The 16,046-nt window shown below is 40.0% G+C and overlaps 2 protein-coding genes across 4 annotated transcripts in view; both read left to right on the forward strand.

Moving 5' to 3' along the window:
* The first annotated feature begins 605 nt into the window (after positions 1 to 605).
* Positions 606 to 13,182, forward strand: pgm2 (phosphoglucomutase 2). Its single transcript, XM_028597421.1, has 13 exons — positions 606 to 868; positions 2,237 to 2,404; positions 2,670 to 2,861; positions 3,953 to 4,036; positions 4,857 to 5,050; positions 5,309 to 5,498; positions 5,586 to 5,683; positions 8,796 to 8,976; positions 9,322 to 9,415; positions 10,126 to 10,255; positions 10,355 to 10,547; positions 11,266 to 11,399; positions 12,212 to 13,182. Exons 1-13 carry the CDS (start codon positions 815 to 817, stop codon positions 12,312 to 12,314), a joined length of 1,815 nt encoding a protein of 604 aa, XP_028453222.1. The 5' UTR covers positions 606 to 814; the 3' UTR covers positions 12,315 to 13,182.
* A 173-nt stretch (positions 13,183 to 13,355) lies between these two features.
* tbc1d1 (TBC1 (tre-2/USP6, BUB2, cdc16) domain family, member 1) overlaps positions 13,356 to 16,046 on the forward strand; it is a 58,073-nt gene continuing 55,382 nt past the window's right edge. The window contains exons 1-3 of one of the 3 annotated variants that reach the window (XM_028593659.1): positions 13,356 to 13,533; positions 14,064 to 14,186; positions 14,383 to 15,029. In XM_028593659.1, the coding sequence (XP_028449460.1) occupies positions 14,424 to 15,029 (606 nt within the window). In that variant the 5' untranslated portion in view covers positions 13,356 to 13,533; positions 14,064 to 14,186; positions 14,383 to 14,423. The remainder of the gene's footprint in view (positions 13,534 to 14,063; positions 14,187 to 14,382; positions 15,030 to 16,046) is intronic. The other 2 variants (XM_028593667.1, XM_028593670.1) reach the window with 2 other exon arrangements.

Genomic DNA, 16,046 nt, shown 5'->3' on the forward strand with positions numbered 1-16,046 from the left:
ATTTCAAATGTTAAGGACAGTGAACAGTTGACCATGTAATGTTAAAAGAATTAATAGAATAAATAAAATGAAAAATAATAAAATCAACCTCACTGCACAGCCCCCTGCAGTAAACTGTACAGCCGTCCCTTTCTGAAACAGTTATATTGTACACATTCGTTATTTTGCCATTGTCTTTTTTACATACATGTTATTGTAGTATAACTATTCTGTATTTATGTTCTTGACTGTAGCAGTACCTTGACTTATTGTTTATAACCATTTTCATTTGTTTATTGTATGCACCAAATACACTAAGGAAAATCTCTGCAAGTGAAAACTTACTTTGGTAACAAATGTGAGTGTGATTCTGAAATCTGAAATAGTTTTACTATTTCACTCCAAACTAAATTGAAAAGTCGACAGCCCTGTAGTAGTACGTAGCATACAATTGACACAATACAGTTAAAGTACCTACAATTAAGTACTGCTGTAAGTATAGTACTTGCTTAAATGTACTTAGTTACTTAACACAATTGCAAGATTTTCTTTTAGTATTACTTCGGCTCTTTCTACATTTTAAACCAGTCAGCAAACCCCTCATGCTCGTTACCACAATTACCACATTTGCGCCTACCAGTGAAGGCAACAGATGAAACTCGTGACGCATTACGTCGATCCGCCTAGTGCTGTGGTTGGGTCTTTGGAACAGCCAAGTGGTCACATCTTTAGCTGCATTTCCCTTTCTGTGTTGTAAAAGCCGTCAGTGTGAGCGTACTTACCTCGCATCACCATAGTTAGTGAGCTGGAAAGCGACTTGATTCGGCAAAGGGAAATGGAGAACACCAAGCTGGACCAGGCTGTCAAGCAGTGGCTGCAGTATGACAAGGTAAGCTGACAGCTATCGAGCTAGCTTAGTGTGCTGTGGCTGTCCTGTACTGTTTGTTTGTTAGTTAACGTTATACAGTATAACGTTAAGTGATTCAGTGGTAGGTCAAACCATGACTTCCGGGGATATTCAGTGTGTAACGTTATGATAATGTAGAATTGTTTAACATTAGGAAAACGTACAAGGGTATTTTGTGGTAACGCCAAGAAGCAGCATAAAATAAAACACTGTCATTTCAAATTAAACTAATGTGGAATCAGATAATGAGTGTTTCATTATTAACTTTTTATCAACAAAACGGCATTGTGTTCTGTGATAATGCTTTATTTTACAAGTCTGTGATTTCTTAATATTTAAAATAAACAAATCCTGGAAAGGACTATCTAATGTCCTGGGGATATATCGCCATGGAATATATAGAGACTGTTCAATTGGTCTTCCTCCAAACCAATAGTTAATGTCAATTAGTTTCTAGGTTGACCTAAAAAGTTAGTTAAGTTAAAATGCTAAATAGGAAATTTGTCTACAGGCAAGTCTCCAATAAATACATGAATAATGAATGGGTATTTACCTGGGTTAAACGTTTTTCAACGGAGGTTACTTTTTTACCTTATGATTACTACCAAATCACATAGTTCTGTTCAGGATACTTGTAATCAGACTAACATGTATCTGGCCATATGACCAACACAAACCACGTCATTCATGGTCTTAAAGGGACATGGAATGCTACTAATCAAGTCACATTGGAAAAGGCACCCTGTTTCATTAGTCTAACATAATTGCATTAGGGCAGCATGCTCAGTGGCACATTTGAATGGGAAGCATCATATGAACCCCCTTGCTGTATTTATGGTTGCCATTTCTAACCAGATTAATTCATTAGTAATTTTTTTTCAAAATGGACACGTCATTATTTCACAACAGAATGCACCATAGTTGAATTTTGCTTGTATGTCACTCAGGAGAACAAATATCCTCAGTACTGCACACTCTGAGTTAGAGCTGAAACAATCAATCAATGAGTTGATTGACAAAAAATATACTATGAGGACAAAAGACTTACAACATTTCTGCCATTCAGCTTATTTTTTTCAACAGCAGTCAGTCAATTCATTTCTTAAGAAATGTTACAAAAATAAAACGGCTAAAACATAACGGAGAAATAACAAAACAATTGGCAGCACTAAGATGTTACATAAAAGTTAGACTAAAACTGGCTTTTTAAATATTATATTAGAAATCACACTGTCTTCGCTAACCTGATCTCCAGATGTAATCTCTACATTACAGTTTTTAATAAATTGAATGTAAATGTTGGATTTCTTCCTGTGTAAAACAACACGTGGGCATGTTTTTCTTCCCCAGAACCCCAAGACAGCGTCGATGGTGGAGGAACTGGTGAATGAAGGAGCGGTGGAGGCTCTGAAGAAATGTTTCTCATCCAGGATGGAGTTTGGTACAGCAGGTCTGAGAGCAGCCATGGGCCCGGGCACATCCTGTATGAATGACCTCACTATCATCCAGACCACACAGGTTGGTTCATAGATCAACTACTACCACACATTTAGCATCAAGTCACACACAAAGCCAGATATGCACATTATTGATTATTGTTCTCTGCTGGTTAAAGAAGTCGAGACACTCCAAACTCTCGTGGTTGACTGCATAGCTCTCATGCCACCATCTTGTTACGTATCATTATAGGATCTCAGTGCAGCTACTTTTCTCACTGACGGTCCTTCACTGCATGTTAAACACAAGTTTTCTCTTATTCTCCCAAATCTTTTCCCCCTGACAGGGTTTCTGTCACTACCTGGAGGAAAGTTTTGACAACTTTAAGGAGCGGGGGGTGGTGATTGGGTATGACGCCCGGGCCCACCCTCCCAGCGGGGGCAGCAGCAAGCGTTTCGCCAGCCTGGCTGCAGCTGTGTTCATCAGCCGAGGGGTGCCAGTCCACCTCTTCTCTGACATCACCCCTACACCCTTTGTGGTAATCACTTGAACTTCTGTAATTTCCTCATTTGGGTATTTTTTTTTTTGTCACAGTCATAGATGATATAATACCCCAAAATATACATAATCATCTTACTGCTTACTGTTACATTTTAAACATGCTTAATATAACAATTGTAGGGTAAATTAGTGATAGAATCCTTAAATCGGTTTTCTGGTGGAGCAGGTGACAGTGGGACAGAAGCTACAGGGCAAATTCCATTCAAAAAGTACACTTCCCCATCGTATACAGCAGGTTGCATAACGTACCGACTGTAGGATTTATATACTCTGTTTGAAACTTGTGAACATGTATACGACTTTGTGTCTATACTACACATGCATTAAACCATACAAAGTATTCTTATTGCAGCCCAGACAAACATTTGATCTTGACACCAGGTACTTGGTAATACATACACTTAAAAAAAGTAGTTTACCTGCCTTTCCTTTGCAGCATGACAGTGATGATGACACAACTTTTTAGGCATGAATGTGTGTAGCAATTTATTTTTTGGCAATTCTAAACATCGAATGACACATCCGCAAATTATGAAATATCCAATCTGAGGCCACTCAGGATTACTGTCAGCCCCTTTCATCATTCTCACTTTAAAATTACTCATTATGTTTGTGTAATTGTGAGAACACTGAGTAAGACGCATCATTTTGGTCTTTTTTTTTCTCTGACAAATACACAGTTTGTACAACAGTCGACCAGTTTATACTTATTTCACAGATTTCCACCTGGGTTTTATGTCCCCAAGCATGTCCTGCTGCAAGAAGAAAACAATAAAGTCAGGTCTGTAGGCATCACAGGAAGGGTTATGCTTCCACTAACAGAAGGTGAAAATAAAATTGCAGAATGTTACTCACTCAAGCCCACATTAATGTTGGCTTAGACTGGATTCTTCTACACATATAGCAATAGATATTTTACAGATGTGCCACACTACCTCCATTTCAATATAGCCTGTATCAAAGCACATTGTGTGCTTGCAGTATATAGTGAATACTATACAGTGTATGGTCTAGTATGCTCTTTGAATGTACTGGAAAAGTGACATGTTTCTCTCCTGCTCCCTGCAGCCTTTCACAGTTTGGCACCTAGGTCTGTGTGCTGGTATCATGGTGACCGCCTCTCACAACCCCAAACAAGACAATGGCTACAAGGTAGCTTACTTACTTACTTACTTACTTACTTACTTACTTACTTACTTACTTACTTACTTCACTACTCACTTACTCACTCACTTACTTACTTACTTACTCACTTACTCACTTACTCACTCACTTACTTACTTACTTACTTACTTATTCACTTATTCACTTACTCACTTACTCACTTCCTTAATTACTCACTTACTTATTTATTCACTTACTTTCTTTCTTTTGTCCTTTCTTCCTTCCATACTTGCTTGCATGTTTATTTGTTTATTTTAGTGTTATTATTCTGATTCATATTTGAAGGTTTTAAAAATGTAAACTGACTGATCTGACTGACAGTTGGCTTTACATACGGTACTTTATAAACTCCCTGTTGATAAGCTTGTTTGATTTGTTACCTCTTGTTCAGTGTAGAGATGAAACAATCGGTCGATTACTCTATTAGTTGATAAACAGAACATTAATTCCTAACTATACTGATAATTAATTAACTGTTTTCCAAGCGAACAATTTGTAAACATTTTCTGGTTCCAGCTTCTCTAATGTGAGTTCTTGGTTTTCTTTCTCTTATAGGTTGTAAATAATAAACTAAATTTGGTTTTTGACTGTTGATCAACAAAACAAGCAATTTGAATATGTCACATTTGACTCCGGGAAATTATGAGGGGCATTTTAGATAATTTTCTGACGTTATATAGAAAAAAACGTTAAATCAATAAGAAGAAAAAATAGTTAGCAGATTTATCAGTATAAAAATTATTAGTAATTTAGTGCGTTGTTCTATCTGCGGTGATATGTGTCCTCTGCTGCTTCGGCTGTGTCTCAGGTGTACTGGGAGAACGGAGCCCAGATTGTGTCTCCTCATGACAAAGGGATCTCCCAGGCCATAGAGGGGAACCTGGAGCCCTGGCCTGAGTCCTGGAGCACAGAGGAGGCCCTGAAGAGCCCCTTACTCAAAGATCCCTACCAGGACATCCACACACAATACTTCAAAGCCATCCAGAAACACTGTCATCACAGGTGCTCCATGGATAACTACCTACACAGCAGCAAATACCATTTAAAACACCTTGGGGCAGAGAAAGGCATGACATAGAACTATATAAACTGGGTTCCATTGGTGATTTGTAATCATTGTGTGTTGCTGCTTAACATTTGAAATGCATGTACTGTATGTACAGTAGGTCTTACTAGGACACACACACACAATACTACAAAGTAAAAAAACAAACAAACAAGGAACACAGAAATGTTTTGACTCTAGCTTCTTTTTCATAGGGATATAAACAAGAGTTCAAAGGTGAAAATTGTGCATACATCTGTGCACGGCGTTGGCCACACATTTGTCCAGTCAGCCTTCAAGGCTTTTGACCTTCACCCTCCATATGCTGTAGAGGAACAGAAAGATCCAGACCCTGAATTCCCCACGGTCAAATATCCCAATCCTGAGGAAGGCGAGGGAGTCCTGGTATGTTCTGAACACTCGAATCACATGCAGTCATATATAGATGATGTGTTTTGGTTGAATTTGTAATGCGTGTTGTGTGTTTTGCAGACACTGTCTTTTGCACTGGCAGAGAGGGAGGGGGCCACTGTTGTGTTGGCCAATGACCCTGATGCTGATCGACTGGCCGTCGCTGAGAAGCAGGAGAGGTCTGTATTTAACCCTTGTGTGGTGTTCATATTTTTGTTACACAGCCAATGTTCCCGGGTCTGGGGGACCCACCACATTAGGCTTTTAAATCAATACAGCCATAACAATTTTATGTGAAATTACTAAATAGATGTTTACTTTGGCTCAATTACCAATGATATATACATCATTTATGGTTCATATTTGCCATTTACCCCTGTGAGATCACATTTATGATCACATGATCACTTTCGTTTTTTGTGAGAAAATAAGGAAATTCAATTATAAAAAAGGTAAAGAAAAAAGATTTTTGATAATTATTGGTGCTTCTTTCTTAGAACTTAATCAGAACAGGTGAAAGAGCTTGAAATGTAACAATTTTGTAACTTTGTGTGGGAATAGCAGGTGCAGACAGACAACCTAGTTTCATAGCACCTTCATTTAAATACATTCGGGTCCAGTAGACCCGAACACCTCATATGTAATAGTTATGTGTAGGGGGGGCGGGGAGGCGGGGGGGTGTACCATGTGCAGTCATTGAAAATAAGTTATTTTTTATGTTCTTCACAGAAAATGAGCCAAGGCCAATGAGTTTGAGTTAGAATAAATAATAAATAGCATCATTTTTCTTTTAGCAAACATTGAAAATGGGTCCCACAGACCCGAACACCACACAAGGGTTAAAAGAAGATAAAATAATTCTTTATTAGTATCATAGCGGGGAGGTTAGCAGTGTGACAGCAGCAAAGGGGATAGTGCAAAAACAAGAGGCATTAATAATGAATGCAAGATAAAATAATTAATAAATAAACGGGTTAAAAAAAGCAGTAGAAAAACATTAAACAGTAAAAAAAACAAAAAAACAAGTGACACTAAAAAAGCAGTTTACAGTTAAGGCAAAATATAATAAGTAAACAGTATTCACAGTATTGCACAGATAAAATATTCATAATGATATTGCACAAGAGTGGGTTGTTAGTTATGTTCCTTTTTTGCTGTCTACAATGTCACAAGATAAGTTGATTTGGTATGCCTAAAAGTATTCACAAAACTTCCCACCTGTTTAAGAGCTGCATGCATGTGCCAATATGAACATTTCATTCATTCCTTTGCAAAAGAGTTTTTAAAATTGGGAAATGTTGTAAATCTCTGACTGAGTTGATGAGGCGTGTTTATGGAAAATGGGTTCGCCAAAAAAATAATGTAGAAATAACTAGGTAAAATCACTGTGAAATGTTTTGAACATTTAACTGTTCAGGTATACAGTGAGGAAAATAAGTATTTGAACACTCTGCTATTTTGCAAGTTCTGCCACTTGGAAATCATGGAGGGGTCTGAAATTGTCATCGTAGGTGCATGTCCACTGTGAGAGACATAATCTAAAAAAAAAAATTCAGAAATCACAATATATGATTTTTTAACTATTTATTTGTATGATACATCTGCAAATAAGTATTTGAACACCTGTCTATCAGCTAGAATTCTGACCCTCAAAGACCTGTTAGTCTGCCTTTAAAATGTCCACCTCCACTCCATTTATTATCCTAAATTAGATGCACCTGTTTGAGGTCGTTAGCTGCATAAAGACACCTGTCCACCCCATACAATCAGTAAGAATCCAACTACTAACATGGCTAAGACCAAAGAGCTGTCCAAAGACACTAGAGACAACATTGTACACCTCCGCAAGGCTGGAAAAGGCTACGGGGAAATTGCCAAGCAGCTTGTTGAAAAAAGGTCCACTGTTGGAGCAATCATTAGAAAATGGAAGAAGCTAAACATGACTGTCAATCTCCCTCAGACTGGGGCTCCATGCAAGATCTCACCTCGTGGGGTCTCAATGATCCTAAGAAAGGTGAGAAATCAGCCCAGAACTACACGGGAGGAGCTGGTCAATGACCTGAAAAGAGCTGGGACCACCGTTTCCAAGGTTACTGTTGGTAATACACTAAGACGTCATGGTTTGAAATCATGCATGGCATGGAAGGTTTCCCTGCTTAAACCAGCACATGTCAAGGCCCTTCTTAAGTTTGCCAATGACCATTTGGAGATCCAGAGGAGTCATGGGAGAAAGTCATGTGGTCAGATGAGACCAAAATAGAACTTTTTGGTCATAATTCCACTAACCGTGTTTGGAGGAAGAAGAATGATGAGTACCATCCCAAGAACACCATCCCTACCGTGAAGCATGGGGGTGGTAGCATCATGCTTTGGGGGTGTTTTTCTGCAAATGGGACAGGGCGACTGCACTGTATTAAGGAGAGGATGACCGGGGCCATGTATTGCGAGATTTTGGGGAACAACCTCCTTCCCTCAGTTAGAGCATTGAAGATGGGTCGAGGCTGGGTCTTCCAACATGACAATGACCCGAAGCACACAGCCAGGATAACCAAGGAGTGGCTCTGTAAGAAGCATATCAAGGTTCTAGCGTGGCCTAGCCAGTCTCCAGACCTAAACCCAATAGAGAATCTTTGGAGGGAGCTCAAACTCTGTTTCTCAGCGACAGCCCAGAAACCTGACTGATCCAGAGAAGATCTATGTGGAGGAGTGGGCCAAAATCCCTCCTGCACTGTGTGCAAACCTGGTGAAAAACTACAGGAAACGTTTGACCTCTGTACTTGCAAACAAAGGCTACTGTACCAAATATTAACATTGATTTTCTCAGGTGTTCAAATACTTATTTGCACCTGTATAATACAAATAGTTAAAAAATCATACATTGTGATTTCTGGATTTTGTATTTCGATTATGTCTCTCACAGTGGAGATGCACCTACATGACAATTTCAGACCCCTCCATGATTTCTAAGTGGGAGAACTTGCAAAATAGCAGGGTGTTCAAATACTTATTTTCCTCACTGTACGTTCTGCAAATTTTAGCTGCCTAAATCATTGTCTCGATGCTGTTTTAAAACCTGCTCCACAATGGCAAGAATATACTGTACAGAAAAAAAAAAAAAAACATGCGTAATTTGTGTGCGATGGCAGATTGTGAAGTCCTTTGCATGTCTTTAAAACCCTCACATATTCAGAACCAATACCGAGGAAATGCTTTGAACAACACAGACTGGTGATTTATAAAGTTATGTTTGCGTGCCTGCACTCCCATAACCTCGGTCTCTCTCTGTGTCAGTGGACAGTGGCGAGTGTTTAGTGGAAATGAGTTGGGAGCGTTGCTCGGCTGGTGGATGTTCCGCTGCTGGAAAAGGCAAAACTCTGACGCTGCTGCTGTAAAAAACCTCTACATGCTGTCGAGCACCGTCTCATCCAAGATACTGCGTGCCATCGCTCTCAAGGAAGGCTTCCACTTTGAGGTAAAGCTAGTCAAGTTCAAGGCTGTTAATTTGTTACAAATGTGAAACTTGGTAGCAGGGAGCCATAATGCATAAACTGTACCAAATGTTTGGTTTTAAAAGAACAGATCTAAACAGTATGTCCTCAATGCATCTAAAAGTTGTAGTGTTTACTGCTACGAGAAGACTACATTAACGGCATTTTCCAGTATATCAGGTTGCAATGAAGGCTGTTAAAATGCTTTCGATATTAAATTTAAGAGAACAATGTGGCTAATGGATACTAATGATAGAGTTAAATGCACTCTATTATTGCTTCACCATTTCAAATGTTGCTGCAGTTGACAATCACCATTGTGTGGACAGGAAACACTAACCGGGTTCAAGTGGATGGGAAACAGAGCCAAAGACCTTTTGGACCAGGGCAAGACTGTTCTGTTTGCATTTGAAGAGGCCATAGGTATGCACACACAAATTAATGTTGTCCACAGGCATAATCATAGGAAAGCGGTTCTGATTAATTCTTTGTGGCCTCGCATTATAAGAGTTTGCTCTTGTAATGATCTCCACAGTGTCACAAGATAAGTTAATTTGATGTGCCTAAAAGTATTCATCTGATGTAAATTTATCTGTCAGTTGACGGCCGGGGACAACGTGGTTAACCAAATTATTTTTCCAGCTCACGAGATATAAACTGGGGTGAGAGCCGTTGAGAAAACTTGCTTGATGATAGAAACCAGCTTAGAAGATTATGCATAGAATTAAAAGCATGCACTATAACCTTTGACAATTTCTACTGTCTGGGCCACAATTTGTATGCTGTTTTTCAGAGCCAAAAACCAGCTCTCTTCAACTTCTTACACTGGTGTTCTAACCATATGAACAGTCTTGGTTACTTGTTAAATGAATACATCGGTCATTCATATTAGAGAAGGCATGAAAATAGCGGACGTGTCAACTGAGGATCTTGGTCTTAAGTTAGCAAGCACCATGCACTGGGTTAAAGATCGTTTTAGGTTAATATGACAGATGTTTCCTCAAACACACAATATACATACTGTAGAGCATTCCCATATAACATGATTATTATGCTGTAAATGGAATCACATGCCTTTGCACACACTGTTAGTAAAGTGTGTGTGTGTGTGTGTGTCTGTGTGTGTGTGTCAGGGTATATGTGTAGTTCCTCTGTATTGGACAAGGATGGAGTGAGTGCTGCAGCCATAGCAGGAGAGATGATTTCCTATCTGGCCACGAAAAGCTCAAGCCTTTCTCAACAAGTCACTTCCATCTATGAAGAGTAAGACACACACGTATACATTATACCCATCTGGCTTTAATTTATATTACTAAGATGCTGCAGACTCTAACTCTGTCTCGCTGTACTCCTCATTGTCAGGTACGGCTACCACATCAGTAAGAACTCCTATTTCATATGCCATGATCAGGATGTGATCCGCAGCTTGTTCGAGCGCCTGCGCAACTACAGTGGCCAGAAGGACTCGTATCCCACTGAGTGTGGTCGCTTCGCCATCTCTGCTGTACGAGACTTGACCACCGGCTACGACAGCAACCAGCCCAGTAACAAGGCTGTAAGTTCTCACATGGACACATACAGTTAGGGATGTAACGATACCCTCAACTCACGATTCAATACGATTCACGATAGTGTTTTTTTTTTTTTTTTTTTTTTTTATAAACTGAATGAAATGACTGAAAAATATTTATTTGTATACACTGTTCAAAACAGCAGATTTGTCCTCTTTTTAAAAGTCACTGTTGTTTATCAGTGACAGTGGCCATGCTGTCTCAACGTGCAGCTAGTTTACTCTAGCCTACTAGCCTTGTCTTTAGCTGCAGGCTATTGGACATCCCGGTGTTGCAATCTTTTCCAGTGAAATATAGACACACGTTACAGCGTTTAGCTGTCAGCATTTTAACCATGTTTAAGCCAGCTATCGAAAATAATAAGAAACCGTTTGCTAGTTCACCATATCAACTTAAAAGTGGATGATATGTCAATACTGTGTTCACAATTTTCCACTGCCCCCATGTGGCCAAAACAATCAGTTAATGCAGGTTTAAACCTGGACTTTGGGTGTTTTAAAGGTTAAAAAACATTAAAAACTGCTGCGATAGTTGCAAAAACATACACAGAAACTGAATATTTGAGCTACATTCTTCTTCGTATTGAATGCAAATGTAGGTGTATATGGAGAATTTCCCTTTAGCTGTCCTTATAAACAGAAATTCCTTTTGGATCTTGTTTTTACATCTATCCATTCATCACTCCTTCCTCTTGTGTCCCAGGTTCTTCCCACCTCCAGGTCCAGTCAGATGATCACCTTTAGCTTCTCCAACGGGGGTGTGGCCACCATGAGGACCAGTGGCACTGAGCCAAAAATCAAATACTATACCGAACTCTGTGCTGCTCCTGGTAACAGGTAGGTCACTGTAGAGACAAGGCAAGGAAGTGACACATGTATTTAGAGATTATTAATTATCAATTAATCGTTTATATTATAAAATGTCAGAAAATAGTACGCTTACAATTTCCTGCAGTAAAATCCAAGTTTGATGGTTTTACGTGCCTTGTTTATCCAACTCAAAATATTCAATTTACAGTGATATAAAACAGGGCAAAGAAGCATATCCTTACCTTGGTAAAACTGGAACAAAGAATTGTTAACTTTTTGCTTAAAAAAATGACCTAAACAATTAACAGATTATCAAATTTGTTGCCAGTTACTTTTCTATGAATCAGCTAATTGTTGTAGCTCTAGTCCTAAAGAGGCCTTTTTATGCTTTTCTTTATTTTCTGTCACATTCTAGCAGGAACATGTTCGGTTGTGTAGTTTTATGGTTTAGAAGCCTTTAGTGTTTTTTCAGTGCCGCTATACTCTGTTATAGTCAGTCCCTGGCTGCAATGACAGACGGTACAGTAGCAGTAAGAGCCCAGATGCGGCGACCCGGAAACATTGACCAATCAGAGCAGACTGGGCTTTTTTCGGGAGGGGGGGGACTTAAAGAGACAGACACTCCAACAGAGCGTCTAAGACGGAGCGTAAATACATATGAATCTGCAAAATTAAGTGTTTTTTGAACGTACATTACAGCATGTAAACATGTTTTAGTAGAAACACAACATACAAGTATGAACATGAAAGTGAGCATAATTGCTCCCCTTTAACTGTAAATGGCGACATCCGTTATCTCATCTTTGTTTTCCTCTCTGACTCTTTGGGTTTCTTAACAGCAATGTGACGCACCTGAAGAAGGAGCTGGATGACTTGGTTGATGCCATTGTTGAAAACTTCTTCGAGCCAGAGAAGAATAAGCTGCAGCCCAAGCCGGAGTAGCACTGATAGACATACATTCGCATACAGGACCAGTTAGCAATATCTCTGACCAGCATTTTACACAATGTCTTAATTACTCCAGAAGGGATTCTTGATTTAGGTTTGAGTTTGATAAACGGTTAACTTCTTGATCATTTTTATTAATGTGTTTTCTGCTCCACTTTGAGATTGTTTATCCATGCATCTGGTTTTTGGGGGGGGAAAGTATTGATCCAGAGCCAGTTTTACATCATGCAGTTACAGCTACATGTTTTTAGATTAGGTTACCACAGTGCTGGCTTTAAACTACTGTAAAACAAACAAATAACAGTAATTTCTTGCTGTTTCACTGTGGTGTTTAGATGCACACATTGCTGTATATCCACTTTGTATTTACCAATTGTGTATCTACTCTACTTTAGCATTAACTGGCAAGGCTGCTACATGAAGTTACAGAAATGTATGAGTGTGAATGAGAACTGCTGAAACTGATAATGATCTAAATTGTGAATTGAATGTGTAATACATTAGTTAATAGTAAGGTGTGACATTGAAAGTAACCGTTGAATGTATTTTTTTGAATATAATTTTAAAAGCTGTCATTCCAGAGTTGCTAATTTGTAAAATGACCAGTCTAAAAGCTCAGAGCACCACCAAGTGGTATTGGAGTATATACATTCATTTTTCAAATGCACCCACTGCTTACTTGATATGAATAGTTAACAGGGACTAAAATCTACAACCAAAGACCCTTTTACTTCCCAGTATTTAAGTGATGATGACTCTAGGAATGTGTAATTAGCAGCTCATCTTTCCTTATGTGCCTCGGATTCCAAAATTCTGTGCTGAGAATACAGTTTAACTCAATAAAAAGCGGTTTCTAAATGTGCATGTGGACAACAATGTAGAGGGATAAAACCATAGACTGTATAAAACACACACACATATACGCACACACGCACGCACGCTACGTGTGAACACTACGCCCATGCATCCTCCAGCGCATGCATGCAGCATGCACTTGTCATGCCCCGTCTGAGTACTGATAGGAGAGGAGGGAGGTCGGGTCTGCCCTGTCCTCTATATTTAACTCAAACTACAGACCGCTAGGGCTGTGTGAAGCTCTTCCTACAGTATCTCTTTCTTTCTGTGTCTCTGTTTACGTACAGTATGTAGTTGCTCTAAAATACCCTACAACCTTTCTTGGTTGCGATTCCCGCATCGGACATTCAGTGAACAGGTAAGAAGACTGCTGGCATAAGAAGAGCAGAGGAAATGTTAACTTGATTAAAATATCTACTGTGCACTTAGGCAATAGCATACATGAATCGTGCGCGCTTTGGTTGTCTGCGCAACTTCGTGCGTAAAAATAACTTGTTCCGTGCGTAAAATTACAATAACCTGTAAAAGAAGTCATGTCGGCTGCGCTCCTCGAAAATGAAATCTCATTTTAACTTCCGTTGGTGTTCTGGTGCAGCAGGCCGACCTATATTGCATGCCGCACTGTCCCAGCTGATTTAAGTTGAGGCTTTATATTGCAAGGTCAAATATGAGGTACGTAAGCAGCCGCCTTCGTTTTATTTCTCTATAAATTAACGTTAATGTTTTGATTCCATAGCTGGTATGATCGGTTTATTATACGCATTTTCATCATGTCCCGCTATTAATGTTGATGTAGTTTCTTGTACATTTTCCCACTGATTTTACCTACAAATTCTAACACACCTCTTTCTGTCTATGTGATTATAATGTCGTTTGTTGTTTATGTAGGGCAGAGGTTGTCAGCTGGACATCTACCTCCCTTCTCTTTCTGACACACACGACTGGCCAAGTATGATCCTCATAGTAAAGCTGTCATCAGCTGTGTGTGTCCTTGAGACTGTTAAAGTGTAGGTCAGTAGTTAAGTCATGTGTTTCTGATTGGGTAAACAACACCAGGTGGTCATTTTATAGCACCCTCCAAATGACCCTGTGATTATTACATGGAAAGACTCTGATGATTCACAGTGTCCTGATTCTATACAGGCAAAGTGGAGCACAGCTACATTTCCCCTTTAAGTGCCTCTGTCCTCTAACTGATGTTTTGCAGGTGAAAGCAGAGGCAGACAGCTGCCTACGGCCCCACCAGCCATGGAGGGACTCTACTTTGAAGTAAAGCCCAGAAGAGATGAACCCTCCAGGCCAGGGAGCGCTGAGAGGCCCCTTCCTAACATAACTTTAAACCACCGCTCATGTCCATCACTTTCACATTTCACCTCTTCCGCACTGTGTCCTCAGAAACCCTCTTCTGCTAGGGAGAGGAATACAACATTGGGGGAAAAGGTCGAGGAAGAAGGAGAGGAGGAGGTACGATACAAACTGATATTGATCGGTTCTCTGCCCGTCCACCACCTGACCACCATGGCCATGCTGCCTTGGGTGGTGGCTGAGATCAGCAAGTCTCGGCTTGCAGAGAAGCATCTGGGTGCTGGGATGCGGTCTGGAGGACAGTTGGACCCATCTACCTGTAATCACAAAGTTTTTCTGTGTGCATCAGCATCATTGGTGCGATGTGTGTCCGTTCTGGGAGAGGGAGTTGTCTGGGACCCTTTGACACACACAGTGCTGTTTGAATGTCGTCCTCACCACGTGACAAAGCTAATTCACAACAGCCAGGAGCCCAGCAGCTTTGGCTGCATGGTCAGAGATGCAAAAAACTGTGCCTGCTATGTCTTCCAGTGCCAGGACAGCACCAAGGTATGTTTGTGTATAAATTAGATGACATGAGATTAAACATGAGTTTGGCTGTAGCATAATGTAGAGGTGTAATAATAACAATAATGACAGTAGTGGAAATGGTGAAGTTAATCTCCATGCTTGAGCCAAACTAGAGCTCAAACAGTTTCATCAAAACTTACTCAATGAGGTGCACATGAAAAAGTTCGAACTATAAACGTCTGCTCCAGACCTCATCACTCCATATTGTATATGTGTTCAATACCAATTAGCAGGATTTGTCTGCTATAAATAGCCTTGGTAACTACAAAACAACAGACAACTAAAAACTCTGCAAAAAGGTCATATCACCTGTTCTCCGATGGCACATGCACTGATCTTAGGCAGTCTCCTCATTTAGGATCCTAGTGGCCTGAGGGTAGATGTCATCTGTGACGTCGATGGTGATAACCTGGAACATGCTCCAGGCTGCGTTGTGTAGTGCTGACTGTAGAGCAGCTGTTGATTGGCTTGACCATTTCCTGACCTCACGGCGCATGTGCCATAGTTTTTTTTTACATACTTTGACCACAGCAAGATGGCCGCACAAACGCAGGTAGTGATTCCGCTCTATAGTTGTTTTTGAATGGTGTATAACAGTGATCCAAAGTGTTTACTCCTCTTGTGGCACAGTCAAAATGTTGATGGCAGTCAGGCGTAACAATCTTTTTTTTTTTTTTTTTTTTTTTTTTTTTAAGATTATTTTTTGGTCATTTTTAGGCCCTTTAATTGATAGGACAAGTGAAGACATGAAAGGGGAGAGAGAGAGAGGGGGAATGACATACAGCAAAGGGCCGCAGGTCAGAGTCGTTCTGTGTGTGCTTGAATGAGAGTCAAATGAGCTTGCTTTACATTAACCGAGCAGGATGTAGAACCATGTTGCCATGGCGACCACTTCCTGTGGCCCAGCGCCTGTTGTGATGTATTTTTGTTGTGGCGTTTTTGTGTGTGGATGCGTGTTCTCTCTCCTTTCACCCCTTTCAAGAATGCAATGATGAT

The sequence above is a fragment of the Perca flavescens genome, chromosome 2, assembly GCF_004354835.1.
Source record: "Perca flavescens isolate YP-PL-M2 chromosome 2, PFLA_1.0, whole genome shotgun sequence".
NCBI classification, from domain to species: domain Eukaryota; kingdom Metazoa; phylum Chordata; class Actinopteri; order Perciformes; family Percidae; genus Perca; species Perca flavescens.

Excerpts from the sequence above, each read along its gene's own strand:
- pgm2 (XM_028597421.1), top strand. The coding sequence starts at position 815 with ATGGAGAACACCAAGCTGGACCAGGCTGTCAAGCAGTGGCTGCAGTAT. Across the intron at positions 5,051-5,308 it reads CAGAAACACTGTCATCACAG|GGATATAAACAAGAGTTCAA; the intron begins GTGCTCCATGGA and ends TCTTTTTCATAG. Across the intron at positions 11,400-12,211 it reads TGTGCTGCTCCTGGTAACAG|CAATGTGACGCACCTGAAGA; the intron begins GTAGGTCACTGT and ends GTTTCTTAACAG.